At 44.0% G+C, this 24,675-nt stretch overlaps 1 protein-coding gene across 3 annotated transcripts; it reads left to right on the top strand.

The window, feature by feature from the left end:
* Nucleotides 1-7,957: 7,957 nt before the first annotated feature.
* On the top strand, nt 7,958-22,460 carry LOC137542506 (ecto-ADP-ribosyltransferase 5-like). Of its 3 annotated transcripts, XR_011025449.1 has the most exons (6): nt 8,544-8,621; nt 12,194-12,270; nt 15,791-16,484; nt 18,160-18,197; nt 19,580-19,612; nt 21,678-21,723. XR_011025449.1 is itself a non-coding variant. In XM_068264489.1 (5 exons), the coding sequence occupies exons 2-5, from the start codon at nt 12,220-12,222 to the stop codon at nt 21,761-21,763; spliced, it is 864 nt and encodes a 287-aa protein (XP_068120590.1). In that variant the 5' UTR covers nt 7,958-7,987; nt 12,194-12,219; the 3' UTR covers nt 21,764-22,460. The 3 variants fall into 3 exon arrangements, 2 of the variants coding, with proteins under 2 accessions (XP_068120590.1, XP_068120582.1); XM_068264489.1 differs by lacking the exons at nt 8,544-8,621; nt 18,160-18,197 and adding an exon at nt 7,958-7,987 and having other exon boundaries at nt 21,678-22,460; XM_068264481.1 differs by lacking the exon at nt 18,160-18,197 and having other exon boundaries at nt 21,678-22,460.
* The last annotated feature ends 2,215 nt before the right edge of the window (nt 22,461-24,675 follow it).

The raw sequence follows: 24,675 nt of genomic DNA, 5'->3' as shown, positions 1-24,675 counted from the left end.
CCTGACCAGGCCGGCTTCCAGGTCGGTCTCTTCTGCGCTCCAAAATGCGCCTCACGGGGGCGCGCTGACGTCATCGGACGTCCTCTGGGCTGTACTGCGCAGGTGCAGAACTACTGTGCTGTACAGCCCGGAGGACGTCAGCGCGCACCAGTGAGACGCACGTTGGAGCGCAGAAGAGCCCGACCTGGAAGCCGGCCTGGCCAGTTCAAGACCGGGAGCCTCCGGAGCGGCGCCGAGAGCACATCCTGGCTGCCACGGTCTTGAAGAAGCCCCAGGTAAGTGGATTTGTATTTTTTAATTAGCGTGAACCTTCCCTTTAATCAAATGACACTTAATACAGATAGGTTAACATGTGTGGTCAGCAAATGCTGAATAACTCAGTTTCCCTAGCAGCTAGAATGCTATAAGTTGGACGAGTTATTATCCTGATTTTTAGAAACTGGCAAATATATTTGTTTTCTGTCTGTGATAACCCCATCTTGAATTATTAATAAATGGGAATTTTGCATTGTTCTAATTCAGTGGTCCTCAAACTAAGGCCCGTGGGCCGAATGTGGCCCCCTTAGGCTTTTTTACCAGCCCCCCACACACAAAATGTATTACTTATAGATGCGGTCAGCTACATCTTTAAATATTGGTGGTACGCATATAGAATAGCCATGCTGGCACCACCCATCCACATGGAAGCCAGAAAGCAGTAATTTGCTGGTTTCCAATAAAACTCAACATCAGGTGACACTGCTGACCAATTGGAGTGCAGGTTGTCACATGGGTATGCTTTACTGTCTGGCCCGCAAAGACTTCTACATCATGTTATGTATACTCCGGTCCCCCAGCAGTCTGAAGTATGTTGACCCGGCCCTCGACCCAAAACGTTTGGGGACCCCTGCTCTAATTCAAAGTTTTGGAGGGGAAGGTTTTAACTGCAGTTAGGGACAGGCTCTTGTTACCAATGAAAAGAACATTTTCTTGTCTCTTAGGTGTGAAGGAGTCACGTGTAAATTGGGTGTGGACTCTGCTCTCATTCTACACCTGGCGACCTCTCCACAGGGATGGACTCTGTTTGGATTGTTCTGTCGGACCATGGGGTGCTTTTTCTTATCCTGCAGCCCTGGGGGGGACTCTGCCTCTGTCTCTCTCCTCTTGCCCTGGTTCTTTCTCTGTTCTTTCTCTTTTCTCTTTCCTTCCTAAGTCTCTCAGCTATTCCTGCTGTTTCTCTCTCTTTCACTGTCCACTCTTTCCAGGACACACGGCGGGGCGTCTGGAGCTGCTGCGGAGCTGAGCGAGCGCCACCGGCAGAGGGCCACCGGCTGCTCCCCTCACACAGCTCTCCAGACCCCCCCCCCCACGCGTCCGTCATTATAGCTAGTGTGCTGTATTTATAGGTATATGCTACTTGTACTACTGTACCTGACTGTACATGTTGGATTGCATGCATGTGTTTGTACCATCTCCGACCATGTCTGAGCCAAAAATAATTCCGGGTACAACCCCCGTTGTACTTGGCGAAATAAACGTGATTCTGATTCTGATTCTGATGGGGAAGGGAAACAAATGTGCCCGTATATTTTTATACAGAAAAAATGACAATCTGCTGTGCTGGACGATACAAAATCGATTTTGTGCACGATTTGTCATATCATTCATGACACCTAGGTTTTAAAAAGCGAAGTAGTCACAAAGATCGTTACCCTGGGCAACCTCCTCAGATCTGGTTCAGCCTGAGTCGCCGGTGCTCAATCCTCCCGTCGGTCACCACTCCACAAATACTTGATGAATATTTGTGGAGTATTATAACACTCCACAAAATTGATGAGTTTTAAAAAGTTAAACACAGATCTTATGCACTTGGGGCTTGATTCACAAAGCGGTGCTAACTGTTAGCACGCCTGTGAAAACCCTCTTAGCACGTCTAAACGAGCTTTTTGCCCGCAAAACTTTACGCGCGCAAAACCTTAAGCGCGCTCTGCACAGGGCGCTCCGCGCAAAGTGCCCATTAAAACCTATGGGACTTAGCGCGCGCAAAACTTTGCGCGCGGTACTTAGCGCGCGATCTGATTCAGAAATCCGGTGCTAACCTACTTAGCACCCTGGTTAGCACGTCTAAAGACTTTAGACGTGCTAAGTAGGTTAGCACCGCTTTGTGAATCAAGCCCTATATGGGCAGTGTTAATGGAGCATATGAACTATCTGTTTCGGAAGGGGTGGGGAGGTGACAGATGCGCAAATCATTTTGGAAAACTTTTTGTCCACTGTCACTTCTCCTTTGCACATGTGATAACACAGACAGAATTAAGGAATTATTAGCAGCAACACTGATACTATGCAAATACCCTTTTTATTATTTTAAATGGTTTTACAACATGAAAAATATAGACATTTTTATTTGACTCATTTTTTTTTTTTTTAAGTTGAATGACAGTAAAAAGTGAAATATAAAAATAAACTCTCTTGTCACACACTGTTGAAGGATGGTCTAACTTCTGTCTGACAATAAAATGTGTCCAGGAAATACGCATAGGTTTGATTTGTGTGCAAAATGTTGTGAAGGTGATGAGTGAAGTCGCACAGAACAGTTCAGAGCCCCATGATTCCTGTATGTAGGAGAGAGAGAGACAGGATATGGTAATAAATCATACTGGGAGGAAGTTCCCAGCATCAGGGCCGGCCTTAGACCTGAGCGACCGGAGCGATCGCTCAGGGCGCCGGCGCTCTTGACGCCCTGGCCGCATATCTGTTATTTAACTGCCTGCTGATCTGCGGGCTCCGGCTGGGTCCGTTTTGCATGGTAGCTCCGCCCCCTGGTGCCGCTGGGGGTGATGGGGGCGAAGACCAGGAACCTGGTATATTGTTGTTGCCTGTGCGTGCTGCACTCCTAGTGTGCACACATTAGAATGTCACTTCTCACTGGGCAGAACAGAGTAGCAGCACAGAGTCAGAGAGAGAGATGTCCTGAAAAGCACAGGGTGTGATGCTGGCTGGGCTGAGTGCTGCTGCCTCTATGCACACATCCTCCTCGCTCTCACTGCCCCGGGCCGGGAGTGTGACTATCTGCTGTGCACATCTCAGCAGAGATGACACAGGTAAATAAATCGCTACTACATGCATGACACAGGACACTGCCTTACTATTTATTGTGCTAGTACATTTATTCAGTAAACCTAGGAGAGCCACTCAGTAGGCTGTCAGCGGACTTCAAGGGAACTTGTGTAAACTTCACTAAAAGTCAGCGATGCACGTCTAGAAGTTGATCTGTTTTTTTGCTGTTTTTTTCACTTAGCATCCTTCTTCAGAGCATTCTGCATTGCAATCCTTTCTAATTAGAGTAATGTCTGTGCCTGCTTCCCAGGGACTAGCTCACAAACTGCCCCCCTCCCCTCCCAACCCAGAGCCAGACTGTCTCACAGCACCTTGTTTTGAAGATGTCCTGCAGCATGAAGTGTATCTGTACTTCTCCCAGTTTCACCTCACTTGCGCTTTTCAGCACTTTGCTGATCGCTAGTGAACAGCAAAGTGCTTCTGCTAAAGTATGCCTACGGGATCATTCTCACTGCAACATTTGCGATTTGCATGAATCGCAAACATGTTGCATGCAGCACTTTGGGGCGATTGAGTTGTGATTCTTGTTTTATTGAACAGGAATCACAACTCAAATCGTGGCAAAATCGTGATTCGCAATTTGCATTCCGAGTGTGAACTAGCCCTCCTAATGCAGGGAACTCACCTCTATGAACAGGTCAACCAGCTCCTCCATACTTCACATCTCTATGACAACAGTGTCCATTCTTGTCATGTGACCCAACGTCAGGCCATGTGACGAGATGCATGGAGGCGATAGATCGCCGGTGGAGCCGTCCATCCGGAGAGGTGAGTTCTCTGTTACACACTGCTGGCCGCCTATACTAATGGAGGGGGCCAGAGGGGAGGGAGGGAGTGAAAGCCCCTCGGTCAGTGGCCATCTATACTAACTGGGGGAGGTGAGAACCCTGGCCACCTATACTAATAGGTGGGGGGAGGGGGATAGCAGACTGGCCACCTATACTAACGGGGGAGGGAAGAAAGCACAATGGCTACTTGGAATAACTTGGGGGGGCACACTGGCTAACCAATACTGGGGGGCTACCTAAAACTGGTGCAGGGGGAGGGGACACAATGGTGCCCAATAATTTTTTTGAGGGGGGGGGGGGGCAGGGTCCAATCAAAATTTTGGTATGGGGACCCATGATTTCTAGCTACGCCCCTGGCAGCACGTGCCTGCCCTGTTCTCCTGTCCTGAGTGATGAGTCCTGGCTATCTTCTCCTCTACTGCTCCCAGAATCCATCCCAGCTACACTGGCACCGAGTCTGCAAACTGCAATACAAAACTGTCTGTATGACAGACAGTAAGAAGAAGAGAAGACCCGCAAAAAAGTAAGGTTCCCCATCCCCAACCTCCCTACGCTATAGGGGGAATATGCCTAGGCTAGATACACTAAGGGGGGGCTGGGGGATCTGCTGCCTAAATACACTAATGGGATCTGCAAGACTAGTAGCCTATATACACTAAGGGGGGGGGGGGGGATCTGCCTAGGAATAGGGGGGGGCACCAAAATCTGGTTACGCTCAGGGCGCTGTAAAACCTAAGGCCGGCCCTGCCCAGCATCCCTCTCTTCTGCACTGCAGAGAAGGTTGGGATTTGCTTCAAATTCACCCCTTCTCAGTATTAGGGTTTGTGTTTTTTAATTCAGGTCAACATTATGTCTGACCTGAATACTGATGTTCGAAATAAGGCCTTCCAAGCCCCCAAAAACAGTGTATTCCGCTGAATAATTTGGTCTCAAAAACTTTTGAGAAAATGTATTTAAATAAATTAAAAGAAAAAAATAGTTTTAAGCATGGTAAAATTATAATTGCACATTCTACACTTTAAATACTGAGTTCCAAGTTTTATATACTTTAACCATTTCAGCCCGTAGGGATTTTTCACCTTATGCATCAGAGCAATTTTCACCTCCCATTCTTTCACTAATAACTTTATCACTACTTATCACAATTTATTGATCTATATGTTGTTTTTTTCCACTACTAATTAGGCTTTCTTTGGGTGGTACATTTTGCTAAGAATTATTTTTTTATAAATGCATTTTAACAGGATTAATAAGAAAAAAATGGGAAAAATCATTATTTCTCAGTTTTCGGCCATTATAGCTTTAAAATAATCCACGCTACCATAATTAAAACCTATGTATTTTATTTGCCCATTTGTCTCGGTTATGACACCATTTAAATTTTGTCCCTATCACAAAGTATGGTGCCAATATTTTATTTGGAAATAAAGGTGCATTTTTTTCCATTTTGCGTCCATCACTATTTACAAGCTTATAATTTAGAAAATGTTCGTAGTATACCCCCTTCAAATGCATATTTAAAAAGTTCAGACCCTTAGGTAACTATTTATGTAATTTTTTTTTCCATTAAACATTTTATTTGGGTAATATTTTGGTGTGGGAAATAAACAGTTAATTTTAATATTATTATATGTGTAAACTGTAATGTAAAAAATATGTAGATGTAGTTTTACTATTTGGCCACAAGATGGCCACCTTGAGTTTTTTTTCCTCCTTGTGCTTCTCGCTAACTGGAAGCAGAAGGGGGTCGCGGAAAATTTTACGTGCAGACTGAAGCCTCTTGTAAGAGCGCTTCGGTTTTTCTGCTGGGGACGCCGGTCGGTGATCGGTGATCGGGAACCATGTTCCCGTTCACTGATGCCAGGGCTACCGGGGGACAGCACGCAATCGTGCATGGTAGTACGCCAAAGAGCGGCACCGCAGCAGAGCAGCCGCCTGGACGTGAGCTTCACGTCCGGGCAGCAGAAATGGTTAAAAAATGGGCAGTGTAGGGTCCCCACTCCTAAGCCTCCTTAGCCCATGCAGGCTGGTATAGCCAGAATTCGGAGTTTGAACCGTGTGTAGCTTTGTACCCTGAGCTATAAAAGCCTGCATGGTCCATGATATGAGGAGCTCAGGACAACACTGGCGGCAAATCCTCCCCCTCTCCACCAAAACCTTGGCCATACCATGAGCAAGGGGCTCATCCCCACCTCAAGAAGGGGGTATAGATGGGAATGCAGGCCCCGGGGAGGTAGATGTTATGATGGTGCTGCGCTGTGATGCGCTGTGCTCCATTGTTTACACTTACTGTGTCACCCATAGGCTCCCATTACTTTCAGGCTCCGTGCATTAAATGCAGTGCTTGCAGTAACATGTTGCAGCCCTTGCGTCGGATCGTTTGGCGCACAACAATGGACCATATTAGGTGTGAAAGTCTCCATAGACCTTAAAGAGAACCCGAGGTGTGTTTAAAGAATGTTATCTGCATACAGAGGCTGGATCTGCCTATACAGCCCAGCCTCTGTTGCTATCCCAAACCCCCCTAAGGTCACCCTGCACTCTGCAATCCCTCATAAATCACAGCCGTGCTGTAAGGCTGTGTTTACATCTGTAGTGTCAGTCTCAGCTGCTCCCCCGCCTCCTGCATAGCTCCGGTCTCTGCCCCCGTCCCTTCCCTCCAATCAGCGGGGAGGGAAGGGATGCAGGCGGGGACTGGAGTTCTGCAGGAGGCGGGGAGAGCAGCAGACTGACACTATAGAGATAAACACAGCCAACTCTGACAACCTGTTTGTCAGCAGCGTGGCTGTGATTTATGAGGGATTGCAGAGTGCAGGGGAACCTTAGGGGGGTTTGGGATAGCAACAGAGGCTGGGCTGTATAGGCAGATCCAGCCTCTGTATGCAGATAATATTCTTCAAACCCACCTCGGGTTCTCTTTAATTGCTTTTGCAGCCCCTTGTGGTAAAATAAAGTAACGCAGGTTTAACCTGCAGGTGTAAAAGGGGCCTAACTGTAACTCTGGGGCTCTCCATTAGTGCTTTAACAAACCAATGGAAGCCCCCCATATATAACTTCTGTGTAGTTGTGAAAATACTCATGATAGCAAGTTAGTGATTAAATGTTAAAGAGGTCATCATTTCTCTGTGTGGGAGCTGAACGAACAGCAAGAATGTAAGTGTGGTGTTAGCATTTGTCAGGCTTCAAGCTGAGATTTTCATTCTTAAAGAGAACCCGAGGTGGGAATTTATTATGCTAGTGGGGCACAGAGGCTGGTTGTGCACAGTAACACCAGCCTCTGTTGCCCCATGCTGTGCCTCAAAGACCCCCTGTGCGCCGCTATACCCCGCAGTGCTGGCGACATGCAGCGTGTCGCCAGCACAATGTTTATCTAAGCGCTGTCTGTTAGCGCCCCTCCCCCGCCTCCTCCGTATCGGCGCTACCCGCCGCATCACTTCCCTCCAATCAGCGGGAGGGAAGGGACACAGGCGGGTAGCGCCGAAAGGAGGAGGCGGGGGAGCGGCGCTGACAGACAGCGCTTAGGTAAACATTGTCGCCAGCACTGCGGGGGTATAGCGGCACGCAGGGGGGGGTCTTTGAGGCCCACCATGGGGCAACAGAGGCTGGTGATAGTGTGCACAACCAGCCTCTGTGCCCCACTAGCATAATAAAATCCCACCTCGGGTTCTCTTTAAGCTCAAAATAAGAATGAGGGAGTCTAGGAAAGTTAATTTTCAGATTAGGGAATTGCAATGACTTATTCCATCACTTTATTTCCTCTTCAGATTGCTGAAAGAGTTTGCAGATTGCAGTAACTGCTGAGTGTTTAGCGCCCCCTTGTGGTAGAAGGAGAATTAGCAGGACAGAATCAGTGAGGAAACAATGGTTGTGTTGGTTGGACGGTGGAACAAATGTATATTGTATCACATTCTTCACATAGCTGTGAGAGGACAGAGGCAATCTGTGCGCCCTCCCTGACAACCCCCCCATTTCATGTAACCTTTGGGAACAATGGAGCATTTGATGGTGACATTACTGTGCAGAGAGTCTGGGCATAATAACATTGTCTTCCCGGGATGACATGCTGGGACCTTCCGATATCGATCAGCTGCAGAACCCAGGTGAGATTACTGCTTCATCACACTCTGTATTATTGTTCTATTGCTACTGATGTCTTAGTTCCGCTTCATTTTACAGAAATGCAGTTATAAAGGTATGTGCAGCTAAAATATAAGATCCAATGTAAACCTGCAAATTTTTGTTACAACCTATCAGGAGTGGCCAAGTTCTGATCGCCAACAATCTTTAGCCTCCTCACAATCCCCCTTCTCCCTATCCGTCCATACTCCATCCATCTATCCATACATCCATTCTCTGTATCCATCCATACCCCTTCATCACAGTCCTCCAGGTCATCCGGTATACAAAGCAGCACAGTTTATGAGAATGTGGGTTGGACTGTGATGCTCTCTGCAGGCCACGCCTTCCTAGTAACCGACAGCCAATTGATAGGCTGCAAATCAATATGTAGGTACAGCAGTGGCTGGGGTTGTAGTTCACACCTCCCCCACCCATGACGGGCCGATTCACTTTGTGTATCTCAGGTGCCTCATGGGAAGTCGGAGTTTGTGCAGATGCGGGGAGTTGCAGAGCAGAGGGCGGAGTCAGAGGAGACAATAGGCAGTTTACAGTGAGCATGTGGTCCCCAGTGATCTGCTTCAGCAACACTTTACATCTTTTAAACGAAAAGTAAAGGTGAGAGTTAGACCGTACTGAAGGCTGAGGGTCAGAGAATCAACGCCTTCTAATTGTGGTGCTGGAGAAGGCTTCTGAGAGTCCCTTGGACTGCAAGAAGATCCAATCAGTCAATCCTTAAAGAGAATCTGTATTGTTAAAATCGCACAAAAGTAAACATACCAGTGTGTTAGGGGACATCTCCTATTACCCTCTGTCACAATTTCGCCGCTCCTCGCCGCATTAAAAGTGGTTAAAAACAGTTTTAAAAAGTTTGTTTATAAACAAACAAAATGGCCACCAAAACAGGAAGTAGGTTGATGTACAGTATGTCCACACATAGAAAATAAATTCATACACAAGCAGGCTGTATACACCCTTCCTTTTGAATCTCAAGAGATCATTTGTGTGTTTCTTTCCCCCTGCAGCTATCTTCCACTGAAGTGTCAGGCTGTTTCTTCCTGCAGAGTGCAGACAGCTCTGCCTGTATGTAATTCCTCAGTATGTGAAAGCCCAGCCAGCTCAGAGGAGGATTTATCCAGCTTGTAAAAGATAAGAGAGAAGAGAGAAGCTGCCCTACTCTAAATAATACACAGGCAGTGTGCAGAGAGGGCCTGGAGGGGGGAGATGCATCACAGAACCACAACACTGAAGAACTTGGCAGCCTTCCAGACACAGGCTGACAAGTCTGACAAGAGAGAGATAAGTTGATTTATTACAGAGATGGTGATAGTAGAACGTGCTGCTGTAAGCCAGAACACATTAGAATAGCTTTTGGAAGTTGTAGGATGATAAAAAACAGGATGCAATTTTTGTTACGGAGTCGCTTTAAAGATATTAACCCTGACTGTATATTGGAAGGAGCAATGCTGAAGATGAAGCTGAAACACTTTGGGCACACAGTGATAAGGCAGGATTCCTTGGAGAAAGACCCTGATGCTGGGAAACATCTAGGGCAAAAGGTGAAGGGGATGACAGACAACAAGATGGCAACGGAACAACATAAAGGGTTTTTTGGAGGGAAAATAATGTTTCAAGGCTCTTAAACTTTATAGAGAAACTCCAATGAAAGGAACGTGGAAGCTGCCATTTAAAAAAAATATATATTTTTAACACTTCAGTACCAGCAGCCTCTGGCCCTTTAAGGACCAGAGACAGCTTGCACAAAAAACGTGGACTACCAACGTCATGCCGCACGGACCCGCCCCTACTGCCGATTGGGCTACTCTCCCGTCACTGAAGCTCACTTGCACCGCTGTCAGTATGACAGCAAAGCTCTGTGAGCCGGTCAGGAGCCAATTTCATTGGCTCCTGCCCCTGTGATCAATGTGAGCCAATACGATCGTGGGAGACTTCATATGCTCACTCCAATCTGAATAATCACAAATGCCTTCTGTTTTAAAAGGCAAACATTTGTTTTTGTTTTTTATCCATATACAGCAAGACCCCTGTTATCCGGAATTCCACTAACTGGAAGTCTCATGCAACCGGTACCTGCGACTGCAGGAGTCTCCACAGATCTCAGGGCAGCTTTTCATGCCTATTTGCAGTCACAACACTGAAAAAGGCAGGATTCTGGGACTCCCTCACCTCTCAGAAACCATGGGGAAACTTTTCTGCCAAACATCGGCCGGCGGGGGGACTGCCACACCGGGTCACCGCCATTCATGGCTACAGCTATAAATTAAGGCCTCGGCTAGGCTACATTTGTAAACATTTGTAGTAGGCGTCTTGTCTATGCCCTGCAAATGGCTCCCAGGCACCAGGATCGCTTGCAGAGGCCACCAGGCAGGACAGAGCCCACCTAAAGCAGTATTTTATTGATATGCACCCCTTTTAAAACCCCGTACTCACCAAGTACCCCCTAGCATAATAAACATTATTACGAGTACCCCTTGACAAATATATATTTAATCGTAGTACGTGGTAATTGGCTCAAAACAATTTTCTAGCATTTACTATTGCATTTCATTAGCTAAAATACAAATTTGGTGATGTTAAAATAAGATTTATCATTTTCTAAAACTCAAACTTTGTTATTCTTGGTTTGGTATATTAAAGCCCGAGTACCCCTGGAACCATCAGATGTACCACCTGGGGTATGCGTACCACACGTTGAGAACCTAGGACCTAAAGGACACAGGCCACTAGCAGGATAGGCAGGTTAACAAAGTTAATATTTACGTTCATGTACTTTCAATTACTGTATTTGTACATTAACCACTTCACAACTGAGGGGTTTTACCCCTGAAACACCAGAGCAATTTTCACCTTTCAGTGCTCCTTCCATTCATTTGTCTATAACTTTATTATTACTTATCACAATGAAATGAACTATATCTTGTTTTTTTTGCCACCAATTAGGCTTTCTTGAGGTGGGACATTATGCCAAGAATAATTTTATTCTAAATGTGTTTTAATGGGAAAATAGGAAAAAATATGGGAAAAAATTCATTATTTTTTCAGTTTTTGGCCATTATAATGTTTAAATAATGCATGCTACTGTAATTAAAACCCATGAAATGTATTTGCCCATTTGTCCCGGTTATAAAACCATTTAAATTATGTCCCTATCACAATGTTTGGCACCAATATTATATTTGGAAATAAAGGTGCATTTTTTTCAGTTTTGCGTCCATCCCTAATTACAAGCCCATTGTTTATAAAGTAACAGTGTTATACCCTCTTGACATAAATATTTAAAAAGTTCAGTCAATAAGGTAACTATTTATGTATTTTTTTTTATTCAATTTTTTTTTAATTACAAAGAAAAAAAAAATTGGGGAGTGTGGGAGGTAATGAGTTAATTTATACTGTAAAACTAATGTATTTGTATATGAAAAATGCTTTAAGGTGTAGTTTTACTATTTGGCCACAAGATGGCAACAGTAACTTACAGGAAGAGCGAATGAGGCTGGGAAACTTTTTTTTCCTCAATGATTGCGCTGCTTCCCATAGAAGCAGCCGATCATTGCGGGGGGGGGCTTAGATGAACGAACGGGAATGTTTTTTCCCGTTCATTGATCTCTGAGCGAGCAGCCGGCGGTGTGCACGAGCACGGGAGCATGCACACAAGCGATCGGGAGTGCGGACAGCGGCGGTAGTGGCGGGAGGTGCGGACATCTCCGTCCCTGGTGTTGACAGGGTGGAAAAAGGGGCGGAGATATCTGTGGGGGTAAAGTGGTTAAGACAGAGTTCATGTTATGTAAATAGAGAGTGGTATAAGTACAGTATCAGCAAGGCCTATTTTTATAATTGACTGTCAAGCAACCAGAAAACCAATTTATCCAGCATCAGCCATTCCCTGTCAGTGCCGAATAATGGGGACTTTGCTGTGTATATCATTGTTGTCAGTTTAGAAAATTAAATAGTACGGTTGTTGGTCCTAAGAAAGAATTGTTCAGTAATATGACCTCCAGCCAATACTATTTTTGTAGGCATGTGGTTACAGCAAATCTAACAGCATCAAATCCTTCACACATACTCTCTATGTATGCGCTAGGTATGAAGGCAACCATTAATCATTCAAAATGTAAGATTTTCTGTAATATGTGAAGCATGGAGAAAGTTAAAAGGAATTATTTATTCTACAGACTGAAACCATTTCTCTGGGAGGAAAATGAAGTTACTGGAACTACTAAGCACCCTACACTTATTATTATCAATACAGGTAATCTATCCATCTATCTAATTATCAATCTATCGATCATCTTTCTATCTACCTACCTACTATCTGTCTGGCTGTCTGTCTATCTGGGTCATCCAGAAAGTTTTTTTTCATGAAGGGAACATTTTATTTATTTTTATCTTATATTTTTCTCCTGAGTTTTCTCCTAGGAGATAAGTTCCATCTTCCCTTCAAAATAACGTTTCAGCATTTTGCTATTGAAAAAGTACTATCAAAATCATTTTGAGTATTTTCTTGCTTGCTGGTGGCTTAAAATGTCTTTTATGACAGGGTATGAAAATACGACCTAGGAGAAAACTCGGGAGAAAAAGTTAATTGCATATGGGCCCTGAGCCTATATGAAATTCACTTTTTCTCCTGAGGTTTCTTTCTAGGAGACAAATTTTCATCATCTTTTTAGAAAAACCTTTCAGGGTATCGGTTGATACCCTGAAGCTGCCTGTATGAAAAGGGCGCCGCCATAGACAGCAATGTTATTTCTGGAAATATGGGCTACAAGGTGTAGAAAAGGGCGCCCGAGTTTTGATATAGGCTACAAGCGGGCTCCCCTTTGTAGCCCACATTTTTTCGGCTACAAGGTTTTCGGCTACAGTAAGGTGCCCCTTTGTAGCCCATATTATTGCATTTTTTTGTAGCCTATGTTTTTATATGGGCTACAAGTGCTGGAAGCCGAATTATTTCATTCCCCCACTATCCATGGCGGCCTGGAGGGGGGAATAGTAATTAACACATCCCGGAGTTTTTTTGTAGCCGAAGTTTATATGGGCTACACCAGGCGCCTTTTTGTAGCCGAAGTTTATATGGGCTACACCAGGCGCCTTTTTTGTAGCCGAAATTGGTATATATGGGCTCCACCAGGCACCTTTTTTTACTGGCGCCCTTTCATATAAACCCCCTTTCAGCACTCTGCAATTAAAAAGGTGCCAAAAAGTGGGTGAAAAAGTTCTATCCAAACTATTTTAAGTATTTTCTTGCTTGCTGGTGGTTTAAAGGCATTTTATGACAAGTTGTGAAAATATCACCTAGGAGGAAACTCGAGAGAAAAAGTGAATTGCATCTGGGCCACAGCAAGTTCCTTTCCCCCTATGCAATTGCATTTTGCACCCCCCAGGAAGCGATGCTTCCCGCCAAACATAGGTGTTATCTTTTCACCTGCTCTGAGCAGGCGAAAAAGACCTATCACTGCTGTCAGTGGGCTGTTTTTGGCATCTGGGAGCCTCCTTTACTAAGGAAACCCCAGATGCCAGGGATTTAAATAGGTAAAGGAGTCAGTTTTGACTCCTTACCTATTTAAAATGTAACAAAAAAACAAACCTCCGTCGTTCCCATCTCGCCGCATGTCCCACGCCGCTCCTCCGCTCATCTATGTGACTGTCATTGTCCTCAGAGCCCGGCAAAGCATCTTTGAGTCTCCCGCCGGGGCTCCCCATTCGTCCACTAGGTGGCCCAATGAGAATCATCATGATTCTCATTGGTCCAATTAGAATCAGGATGATTCTCATTGGGCCACCTAGTGGAGGAATGGGGAGCCCCGGCGAGAGACTCAAAGATGCTTTGCCGGGCTCCGAGAACAATGACAGTCACAGAGATGAGCGGAGGAGCGGCGTGGGACATGCGGCGAGACGGGAACGATGCAGGTATGTATCTTTTGACGGTCCCGTGTAGCGGCGAGCGGCAGGAGGCGATGGGCGGCGGGTAAGAGCCTTGCGACGATGCGCTGGCTCTTGTGACGATGCGCGCGCATCTCCCGGGGAGCGAGGCTGCAGTGTTGTGGTGCTGAAGGACAGCTCCCCAGCACTAATTCCTCGCTCCACATCGCTGGCCACACAGGAGCATCGCTCAGCGAATACCTAGTATTCGCCTGAGTTATGCTCCTTTACGCAAGGACATCGCTCGGGTGAAACTGGCAATTGAATTTGCCGGTAAATCCTGAGCGATGTGAGGAGATAAGAAGCTCACACGTTTTCAGCTTCTTATCTCCTCGAATTCCATATGGCCCAGAGTGCTGAAAAGTTATTACAAGATGAAAAATGATTTCCTAGGAGAAAACTTAGAAAAGCCCTTATTCAATTCATTTTTTCTCCTCAGTTTTCTCCTAGGAGATAAGTTTTCTTCTTCTATTTAAAATACATTTTCAGCACTTTGCAATTGAAAAAGTATCCAAAAGTAGGTGAAAAAGTACTACTAAAATTATTTTGAGTATTTTATTCCTTACTGGTGGTTTAAAGGGCATTTAATTGACAAGTTTGAAATTATCACTTAGGAGAAAACTCAGGAGAAAACGTAAATTGCATAGGGGTCTGTCATTGTAAAAGTACCAAAAAGTCAGTGAAAAGTTATTGTCAAAATTACTTTGAGTATTTCCTTGTTTGCAGGTGACTTAAAAGGCGTTTTTTTCATAAGGTGTGAAAATTTCACCTAGGAGAAAATGAATTGCACAGGGGCCTCTCTATCCTCTGGTTATTTCTCCAGATAATCATATCCTTTATTTAAAGAGTATTCATATTGTTATTATTATTTAGTATTTATTTAGCGCCGGCATCTTCCACAGAGCTGTACACAGTGCATTGTCTATTCACTTACTGTCCCTCAGAGGGGCTCACAATCTAATCCCTACCACAGCCATATGTCTATGTATGTATCGTGTAGTGTATGTATTGTAGTTTCGGGCCAATTTAGAGGGAAGCCAATTAACTTATCTGTACGTTTTTGGGCTGTGGGAGGAAACTGGAGAACATACATACTCCATGCAAATAGTGCCGTGGCTGAGATTCGAACCAGGGACCACTAACCACTACGCCACCATGCTGCCCACTGTGAGTTCACTCACCTTAGTAGAAGAGAGCCTCTGGATAATCCAGGTAAACCACAGGTTTGCGGTATGCAATCATCATATCTTTATACCTTTTTACAAGGTTTTAAATCCTTTTCCTGTAGAAGCGCCACACTCCTTGCCTATGAGTTGGAGGTATTTTTTTTTGGGTGGTGATGGGGGTCATGTTAATGCTGCTTAACAAACAGTCACCATATTCGTGTTCTGCAGTCATGTGACAAGGGAGGGAAGATAATAGATTACATAGAAAGAATACCTTGAGTTGCAGATAAAAGCAAATGGCGATTACTTTCTGGATGGCCTGTGTATCTGTCTGTCTATCAGGGGCGTAGCAATAGGGGTTGCAGAGGTTGCAACCGCATTGGAGCCCGAAGTGCCCTCCCTCAACTACAATATTAGCTCTCTATTGGTCCTGTGCTCATAATAATCTCTTCTATAGATACTTTGAATAGTGGTAATCATTAACAAGCTGTTCCCCATCCACTTCTTGCACTTCTGACACTGTAGTTGTCCTTGATAGTTTTTGGTGCGCCGTATAAATTATTATGTATAGAGTGCTTGGGGGGCCCCAATGTAAACCTTGCATCGGGGCCCACAGTTCCTTAGCTACGCCACTGCTGTCTATCTATATATATCAGATCAGTATTGATGTCCTCATGTTCTCTTTAGATGTTCTGTCAGGCGGTGGATCTGACCATGATGACCAGCGCGTTTGACGATCAGTACATTGGGTGTGTGCGGCAGATGGAGCGAGAGATGGAGAAGGTTCTGGAACAGGAGAAGAGATACAAGCCACTGGCTGTAATGTGGTACCTGGCAGAACAGTCGTGGATGAAAGTCAAACAATCTAATGTTTTCCCACCTGGCTTTAAGGATGAGTATGGGATAGCTGTCATTCTCTACACCAAGGAGAGCCCATTCCCCATCTACCAGCAGCTGAACCGCAACGTGTCCATAGCTGGGCGATCCCGGCAGCACTACATGGACAAGTTCCATTTCAAAGCTCTCCACTTCTACCTGACGAGGGCTCTGCAGGTGCTGGGTGGTGGTGGCTGTGAAACAGGGTCTCAGGCTTACCGGGGGTCCTGGATGAGGTACAAGAAGGTGTCGGCAGATCTGAGATTTGGCCAGTTTGCCTCATCATCTCTGACACAGCAGACAGCAAAGCGGTTTGGCACTAACACGCTCTTCACCATCTACACCTGCTATGGCGTGAATGTTGAAGCCTTCTCTGACTTTAAGGAAGATGAAGTCTTAATTCCTGTGGCTGAAAAATTTGAAGCAATAAAGATATCAGACTCATCATACGTCCTGAGAAGCAGCGGGCATCAGTGCAGCTACTACAACTGTGCGTACCTCGGAGGTGAGCAGAAACGTTCCCTCACCTTACTTACCTCATGTCACATACAGAGGCCTAACTGAAAAACAAGGTTCCCTGGAGGTCAAACTATAATGGGCAGCTAACTCTGCGTACTCCTTGGCCACCACGACCTCCATCCTTCACTGAAAAAAAGTAAACACTTATACTGAATGTAGACACAGAAATAAATAGCTAGCTCAACCCAAACAATATAGTTACCAGCTCTACACTTAAAAGATGGCCAAGGTGACATGTGACATGATGAGATAGACGTGTGTATGTACAGTGCTAAGCATACAAATAACTGGGTTGTGTTCCTTTTTCTTTTTCTGCCTGAAGTAGTTAACATTTAGGTATTCAAGTGACAATGGGCCTGATTCACAAAGCGGTGCTAACAGTTAGCACGCTGGAGAAAAGCCCTTTATCACGCCTAAACTCAGTTTAGGCATGATGGCCTCGATTCACAAAGCGGTGATAACCCAGTTATCACGCCTAAAAGACTTTAGGCGTGATGACCTTTTCACCACTGAGTTATCACCGCTTTTTCCTGCTCTTCGCGCGCAAAGTCCCATAGGGTTTAATGGGAGCTTCGCGCGAAGCGTCGGGTGCTGCGCGCGCACTTACGCGCGTACGCGCGTACGCGCGGTAACTTCGCGCGAGTTTCTTCTTATCACGCCTAAAGTGAGTTTAGGCGTGATAAGGGGCTTTTCACTGGCGTGCAAACACTTTGCACCGCTTTGTGAATCAAGCCAGCCCCTGGTGTGATAAGTTTAGGTGTGATAAGTTTAGGCGTGATAAGTTTAAGCACCAACTGGGTTAGCACCGCAGTGCACAGCTGATCAAAAGTTTTGCGCTAGCAAAGACTGGTGCACTTCGTATAAAGTTTAATGGCGCTGCTTTGCGTGCGGGACTTTGCGCGCGATCTAAACTTATCTAAACTTATCACGCCTAAACTTATCATGCCTAAACTTATCATGCCTAAACTTATCACGCCTAAACTGACTTTTCACCAGCGTGGTGCAATGGTTATCATGCCTAAAGTCTCTAACTGGGTTAGCACCGCTTTGTGAATCGAGACCATTGTTTTCTCAGCTGATATACAGAAAATACAAATGCAGGATTCTAAAACAAAATGCATTATTAACATTAGGAGGACGGATACAATTGTTTATCTTTTTTTTTTTTTTTTTTTTTTGCCTCGGTTTTACTTAGTGGACTTACACTGCGGTACTTGTAAACAAAAAAAAAAAAAGAAAGAAGCGCAACAGAGGGGTAAATTGGTTCCCATGAACCAATGAGAATTTTCTCTGTTGCAGGAGGATTCCCATTGTTGTATTTTAGCAAACCGACAGGAAGCCCTATCCTTCCTGGTCGAGAAGAGCCGGGACAGCGGAGCTGAATTTCAAAGGGAAAGCTAATGGTTTTTTTTGTGAGGTGGCATTGCCTAGCGGGAACAGACACTGTCCTATCCCATAGGCTTGCATTGCGTCTGATTTGAAATGCAGTTGGCATTTTGCATTGCAGAAAAATGCTGCAGGTCAGCATTTTGCATTTGTAGTCCAGCGGGTGCATTGTGCATTTACGCTGTTTGGCAGTGTAAATGCATCCTAGTGATAACATAGGATGCATATACCATCCGTTCTTGCATTTCTGTAACATGCAGCATTTTCTCCTGCAGTGTGAAGGCCCAGGCCCTAATGCAGTCGTTTACACATGGTACGGTCCCTCCATACTAGAAGACTAACTCATGTAACCTCAGATGTCCATGCAGAAGATGATGCCATGGTACTAATCATGACAAGAGCATGCACATTCCCAGTAGATGGGAGCAACTGACAGGTGGTGTGCTCACTTCCATAGGAGCCTTAGGATAGTAGAAGTCATGTGTTACATCATTTACTGTCAGCTGCCCATGCAAAAGAGGCCTTAGGATAGGACAAGTCATGTGTTGCATCACTTCCTGCGATCTGTATATAAGAAAGAGGCCTTAGGATAGGACAAGTCATGTGTTGCATCACTTCTTGCGATCTGTATATAAGAAAGAGGCCTTAGGATAGAATAAATCGTGCACTACATCACTTCCTGTCAGCTGCCTGTATGATAGAGGCCCTAGAATAGGACAAATCATGTATTGCATCCCTTCCTGTCAGCTGCCCATGTGACAGAGACCTTAGGATAGGACAATTCATCTATTGCATCACTTCCTGTGAGCTGCACATATGAAAGTAGCCTTAGGATAGGACAAATAATGTATTACATCACTTCCAGACAGTTACCAGTGTGAAAGAGGTCCTAGGATAGGACAAAGCATGCATTATGTCACTTCATGAGAGCTGCCTGTGTGAAAGAGGCCCTAGGATAGGATAAATCATATATTACATCACTTCCTGTTAGCTGCACACATGAAAGAGGCCCTAGGATAGGATAAATCATATATTACATCACTTCCTGTGAGCTGCACATATGAAAGAGGCCCTAGGATAGGATAAATCATATATTACATCACTTCCTGTGAGCTGCACATATGAAAGAGGCCCTAGGATAGAATAAATCATATCTTACATCACTTCCTGTGAGCTGCACATATGAAAGAGGCCCTAGGATAGAATAAATCATATATTACATCACTTCCTGTGAGCTGCACATATGAAAGAGGCCCTAGGATAGGATAAATCATATATTACATCACTTCCTGTGAGCTGCACATATGAAAGAGGCCCTAGGATAGGATAAATCATATCTTACATCACTTCCTGTGAGCTGCACATATGAAAGAGGCATTGTGGTGTCCATACATGGTACAATTTTTGATTTTTTTTTCGATTGGATAATTTTAAAATACAGATTCAAATATACAGATTTTTCCAACATGTCAGATCGGATTTTTATTGAAAAAAAACAGGATAAGCGTTTGTTCTTCTTGATCACGAAAAAAAAAAGATTATTTTCAACTGTCATTCGATTTGATCGTTTTGGTTGAATAAACGGGAAAATCTAACGTTTTTTATTGTACCATGTAAGGGGCACCATTAGGATAGGACAAATTACGTATTACATTACTGCAACACCTGAATAATGATCTGTGTGTTTGTCTGCAGGAGAGAAGAGGACACAGCCAATTTGTAGCTCAGGTAAGCGATGAGGGAAGGAGTGTACAAAACAGAAATGTACAAAAATGAATACAATGGGCTCGATTCACAAAGCGGTGCTAACCCAGTTAGAGACTTTAGGCGTGATAACCATTGCACCACACTGGTGAAAAGCCAGTTTAGGCGTGATAAGTTTAGGTGTGATAAGTTTAGGCATGATAAGTTTAGATAAGTTTAGATTGCGCGCAAAGTCCCGCACGCAAAGCAGCGCCATCAAACTTTATGCGAAGTGCACCAGACTTTGCTAGCGCAAAACTTTTGATCAGCTGTGCACTGCGGTGCTAGCCCAGTTGGTGCTTAAACTTATCACACCTAAACTTATCACGCCTAAACTTATCATGCCTAAACTGAGTTTAGGCGTGATAAAGGGATTTTCACCAGCGTGCTAACTGTTAGCACCGCTTTGTGAATCAGGCCCAATGTATTCATGATAACAAATATGATCGTGCAAGTATAAAATGATGCTAACACTTTCATCCCACATAATGAAGTAAGTTTAGATTTTACATCATGACAGCTGTCACCTGTGTGAATACAGGGGCTTGAATGTTTGGGGTCTGTCAAAGTTTCTCATCCATATTCAACAGAACATTACTTCAATTCAAGTATGCATAAAAAATACATTTCCTATTAATTTTGCAAAGACTACTTTTTTTATCAGAACTATTTGCTGAACACAGACTTGCAGTGAATAATGTGGTTTCTTTCAGTGCAATTTCTCTTAGATTATTTGCAATCATTTAGGCCCGTTTAAAAAATGGGCGCTGGAATGATGTTCAGAGCGCACGGCCGCCGCGCACATGCTTGCCAGCGGTCACCCGAGCGGCACCTGACACAAGTGTTGCTTGTAAATTTTCGCCAAAGACATTTTCGCATCAAAAATGTATATATGCTATATGTGATTTTGCAAAAATGTGAATAATCTATATTTTACTGAGAAAAGCGTGAAAAACTATATTTTTACTACAAACATTTTTGAAAGGCACATAAAACAAGCATTGAAAATCTAATTTGTCATTATTTTCACAATTTATGCAAAAAGAATATTGGCATTTTCACGAATTACTGCCTAACACGAAGGCGGACCATAGGAGCAGATTCCTGGGATTTTATTAAGTAGGATACCTCTAGCTAAACAATGACAGATTAAAGGATACCTGAAGTGACATGTGACATGATGAGATAGACATGGGTGTGTACAGTGCCTAGCACACAAATTACTATGCTGTGTTCCTTTTTTTTCTTTCTCTGCCTGAAAGAGTTAAATATCAGGTATGTAAGTGGCTGACTCAGTCCTGACTCAGACAGGAAGTGACTACAGTGTGACCCTCACTGATAAGAAATTCCCCTTTTTATCTCTTTCCTGCTCTCAGAAGCCATTTTCTGCCAGGGAAATGTTTTATGGTTGGAATTTCTTATCAGTGAGGGTCACACTGTTGTCACTTCCTGTCTGAGTCAGGACTGAGTCAGCCACGTACATACCTGATATTTAACTCTTTTAGGCAGAGAAAGAAAAAAAGGAACACAGCATAGTTATTTGTGTGCTAGGCACTGTACATACACCTGTCTAGCTCATCATGTCACATGTCACTTCGGGTATCCTTTAAGAGTCTTCTGACAGACTGCCCAGATGTTTTCCTCTTCCTGCATGAGTAAATAGCAGAACAGAATCCCCTGCTATTTGTTTTTCACACTTGCACTGACATTATCCACAGGGTTTCAAAAATACTTCATACAATCCAGATCACTAACTGTCCCACAAATCCTGGGCTAAAGTTCCTACCATAGTGTAAGGCCAATTTTAAGAGCAAACTAGTTTCGTGATGATGCACCAAAGCCACCGCATTACTGGAGCCGCCAACAGGAGGAAGGAAGGGACCAGGAGGATGCCAGGGGCCCTCGCGGGCTACGGTGGCTGGAGGAAGCTCCAGATAAGTCCAGATTTATTTATTTTGGCCATTGCTCAGGGTCCCTTTAAATTTGTGTCTTAGGATATTATAAAATTAATTTACCCTATATCTAATAATAATCTTATGTATTTGCACAGCTCTGGGATGTCTCCTGCATTATTACCCCAAAAGTCTGCTAATCCTTACTGGACTGAGCCTCACCCTAAATATTCTATTCTTCTGAGATCACCTGACCACATAGAGTGGAGAACAACTTCCTGCCTTTATATACATTATGGAGTCACAAAGGTTTATATTACTGATGTCATATCTCTGTGGCAGAGATCATGGACCAGTGGCGTAGCTAGATATTATGGGGCCCCATTAGAAAACTTTCATGGGGCCTTCAGGTGTCGGCACTCTTAAGCAATGCCACCTGCCCCTACCCTATGGATATGAGCTAATTGGGCAATTTACATTCTCATGCAATCAGCACTGCACATAGTTCCTGGGCTCTGAGAAAAAGTCAGAGGGCGGAGAAAAACAAGAAAGGTAATGGTGAATATATTAGGTACCATGCTCCAGGGCCCCATAGCTGCTGCTATGGCTGCTACGGCTATTGCTACGCCCCTCTCCTGGACCATCTACAGCCAGTATATACAGGAGTGCATCTTCCATCCATCTTCTTTCCTTCCTCCCAGCACAGATTCTGACAAAAATATTTTTTGAGAATTGTTCCTGAGGATATCTAGACACAAGTAGAATGAGGAGATTTCCCTTTATTCTTCTTTGCATGAAATTAGGACATTTCTCACGGAACAATGATTTTCATGAAAGGCAAATTCATCAGCAGAAGAGGACCTCTGTGGGGGTTTTAAAGGAAACCTGAAATGAGAGGAGTATGAAAAGTCATGTCTTAAAGCACAACTGACCAAAAACCAAGTTGCCTAAGATAAACACAGAGGTGTGTTCATGCTGGATACACATACCTCTGTGCATTGTCCATTCCTCTTCTTGCACCCTCTGGCCCCTTATTACTCCTTGAAGATTTTGACTTTTGGCTAAAGTCAAATTTTCAGACAGGAAAAGGTGGGCTTGCTGCAATGTTTTCTGCTATCACTCTCCTCTTCCCCGCCCCTTAAGGGGAGTGAATGTGCCTGGGAAGAGGAAGTTGATAGAAGGGAACATTGCAGGAAGCCTGCCCCTTCCTGTCTGACAATTTGACTTTAGCCAAAAGTCAAATTTCTCAAGGAGTGATTATGAGAACCAGGGGGGATGAGGAGAGGAACAGACAACGCATAGAGGTATTTGGATCCAGCAGGAACATACCTCTGTGCTTGTCTTAGGTAGCTTTGTTGTGGGTTAATTGTGCTTTAATTTTTTTTCCACGGTTGTTTACCTGTTATCCTAATCCTCTGCTTGTAATCCCAACGTCTTAACTGACCCAGGCCAGGACAAGTGTGCTGATCAGGACACTACATAGCTGTCCAGTCACATGTACTTACGTGTTATGGGAATTTTTACAAGGTTCAACATTACGTTTTATGTCAAGTTTAATTATTGATATTAAAACTATGTAAATGTCTGATGTGGAGTGTGTTTATGTGGCTCAAATTGTGAAGCCTTTGGGGCAGAATCATAATTGCAAGATTGGGTCTGGAATGAAAATGACGACATAGTGAGCTCAGCCTGCCTCCCCCACTGCTTGGTGACCAGTTACATCAGAGCACCAGTTTCATGTAATATATACTTCATTCATTGTACACCAGTACAGAAATCAATGAATCAAAAATAAGTGCTGAGCTCGAATAATCGCTAAAGTCATTTTCGCATTTTGTAATTTCTGCTAAAATTACTTTTCTCATATGCCCATATATGTCCATGCATAAGCTCATATGTGCTTAAATGTGTTTTCTCAAAAATAAATGTTTTTGCCAACATCCCCAAATCAAATTGCCATGCTAGCTCATCACTACTTATCATGGAAGGTGAGGGCTATGTGGCAGCAGTACTGGGCTCTTACTGATTAGAGTTCATGTTCCCATATCAATACTTACATTCCAGGTGGAGGCATTGAGTTTATGAGTCTTCAGAGGTCTTCTGCTCCACTTTGACCATCAGTGGCAGGTGGCATCAGTTACAGCTACTTGACAGATAGGCTACTGCAGGATCGCATGAAGCAAAAGGGTGTCTTGTTTGGGGATCTGCACTCGAATGTTTTACAAATAGCCAAGCCTGGTGAAGAACATCACCTATCTCTTCTAAGCAGTGCTTATCTGTAAAGATTGATGAACTAACCCACGTTCCGATGTGGTTCCTTCCCAACCCTGGCCTTCCGAAGTGTCATTTCAATATTTGTCACCACCAACAAGATCTGTGCCCAAGTTGGAGATCCTGAGCACCATCGATTTGTAGGTTTTCATGGGTCTTTTATTTAATGCCCGTTAGCCCAATGATGATCCCCTGTTTCTTATACAAAGTAAATATTTGACGATGAAGCATTTTGGAAAGACAGCAGTTGGTTATGTGTCTGCATTCTGTATCTGCTGATTCTGTCATTCTCTCTTGGCTGAAAACTTCTAGGCCAAAAGAACTTCCTTAACCTCCCTAGCGGTATGGACAGAAATGTCCGTTCAAAAAAACATGCTGTGAACAGTATAAACATGCATACACATCAATACTCTCCTGCACTGTATACTAGACCCTTGCTTGACACATTTTGGCAAGTTACAGGGAAAAAAAAGTTTTAAAAACAAATTTTATCACTGTTTGCACAGAAATCCTGGGGAAATTGAACGCTGGGAAGGTTAAAGAGACACTGAAGCGAAAAGAAAATGATGATATTATGATTTGTATGTGTAGCACAGCTAAGAAATAAAACATTAAGATCAGATACATCAGTCTAATTGTTTCCAGTACAGGAAGATTTAAGAAACTCCAGTTGTTATCTCTATACAAAAAAGCCATTAAGCTCTACGACTTTCAAAGTTGTGGAGAAGGCTGTTATCTGACTTTTATTATATCAAGTGTTATTGAACTATTTACTTTTCCTCTGCCAGAGGAGAGGTCATTAGTTCACAGACTGCTCTGAAAGACTCATTTTGAATGCTGTGTTGTGTAATCTGCACATATTATAGAATGATGCAATGTTAGAAA

The sequence above is a fragment of the Hyperolius riggenbachi genome, chromosome 2, assembly GCF_040937935.1.
Source record: "Hyperolius riggenbachi isolate aHypRig1 chromosome 2, aHypRig1.pri, whole genome shotgun sequence".
Classification (NCBI taxonomy): Eukaryota; Metazoa; Chordata; class Amphibia; order Anura; family Hyperoliidae; genus Hyperolius; species Hyperolius riggenbachi.
This window is presented reverse-complemented; position numbering and strand designations above follow the sequence as displayed.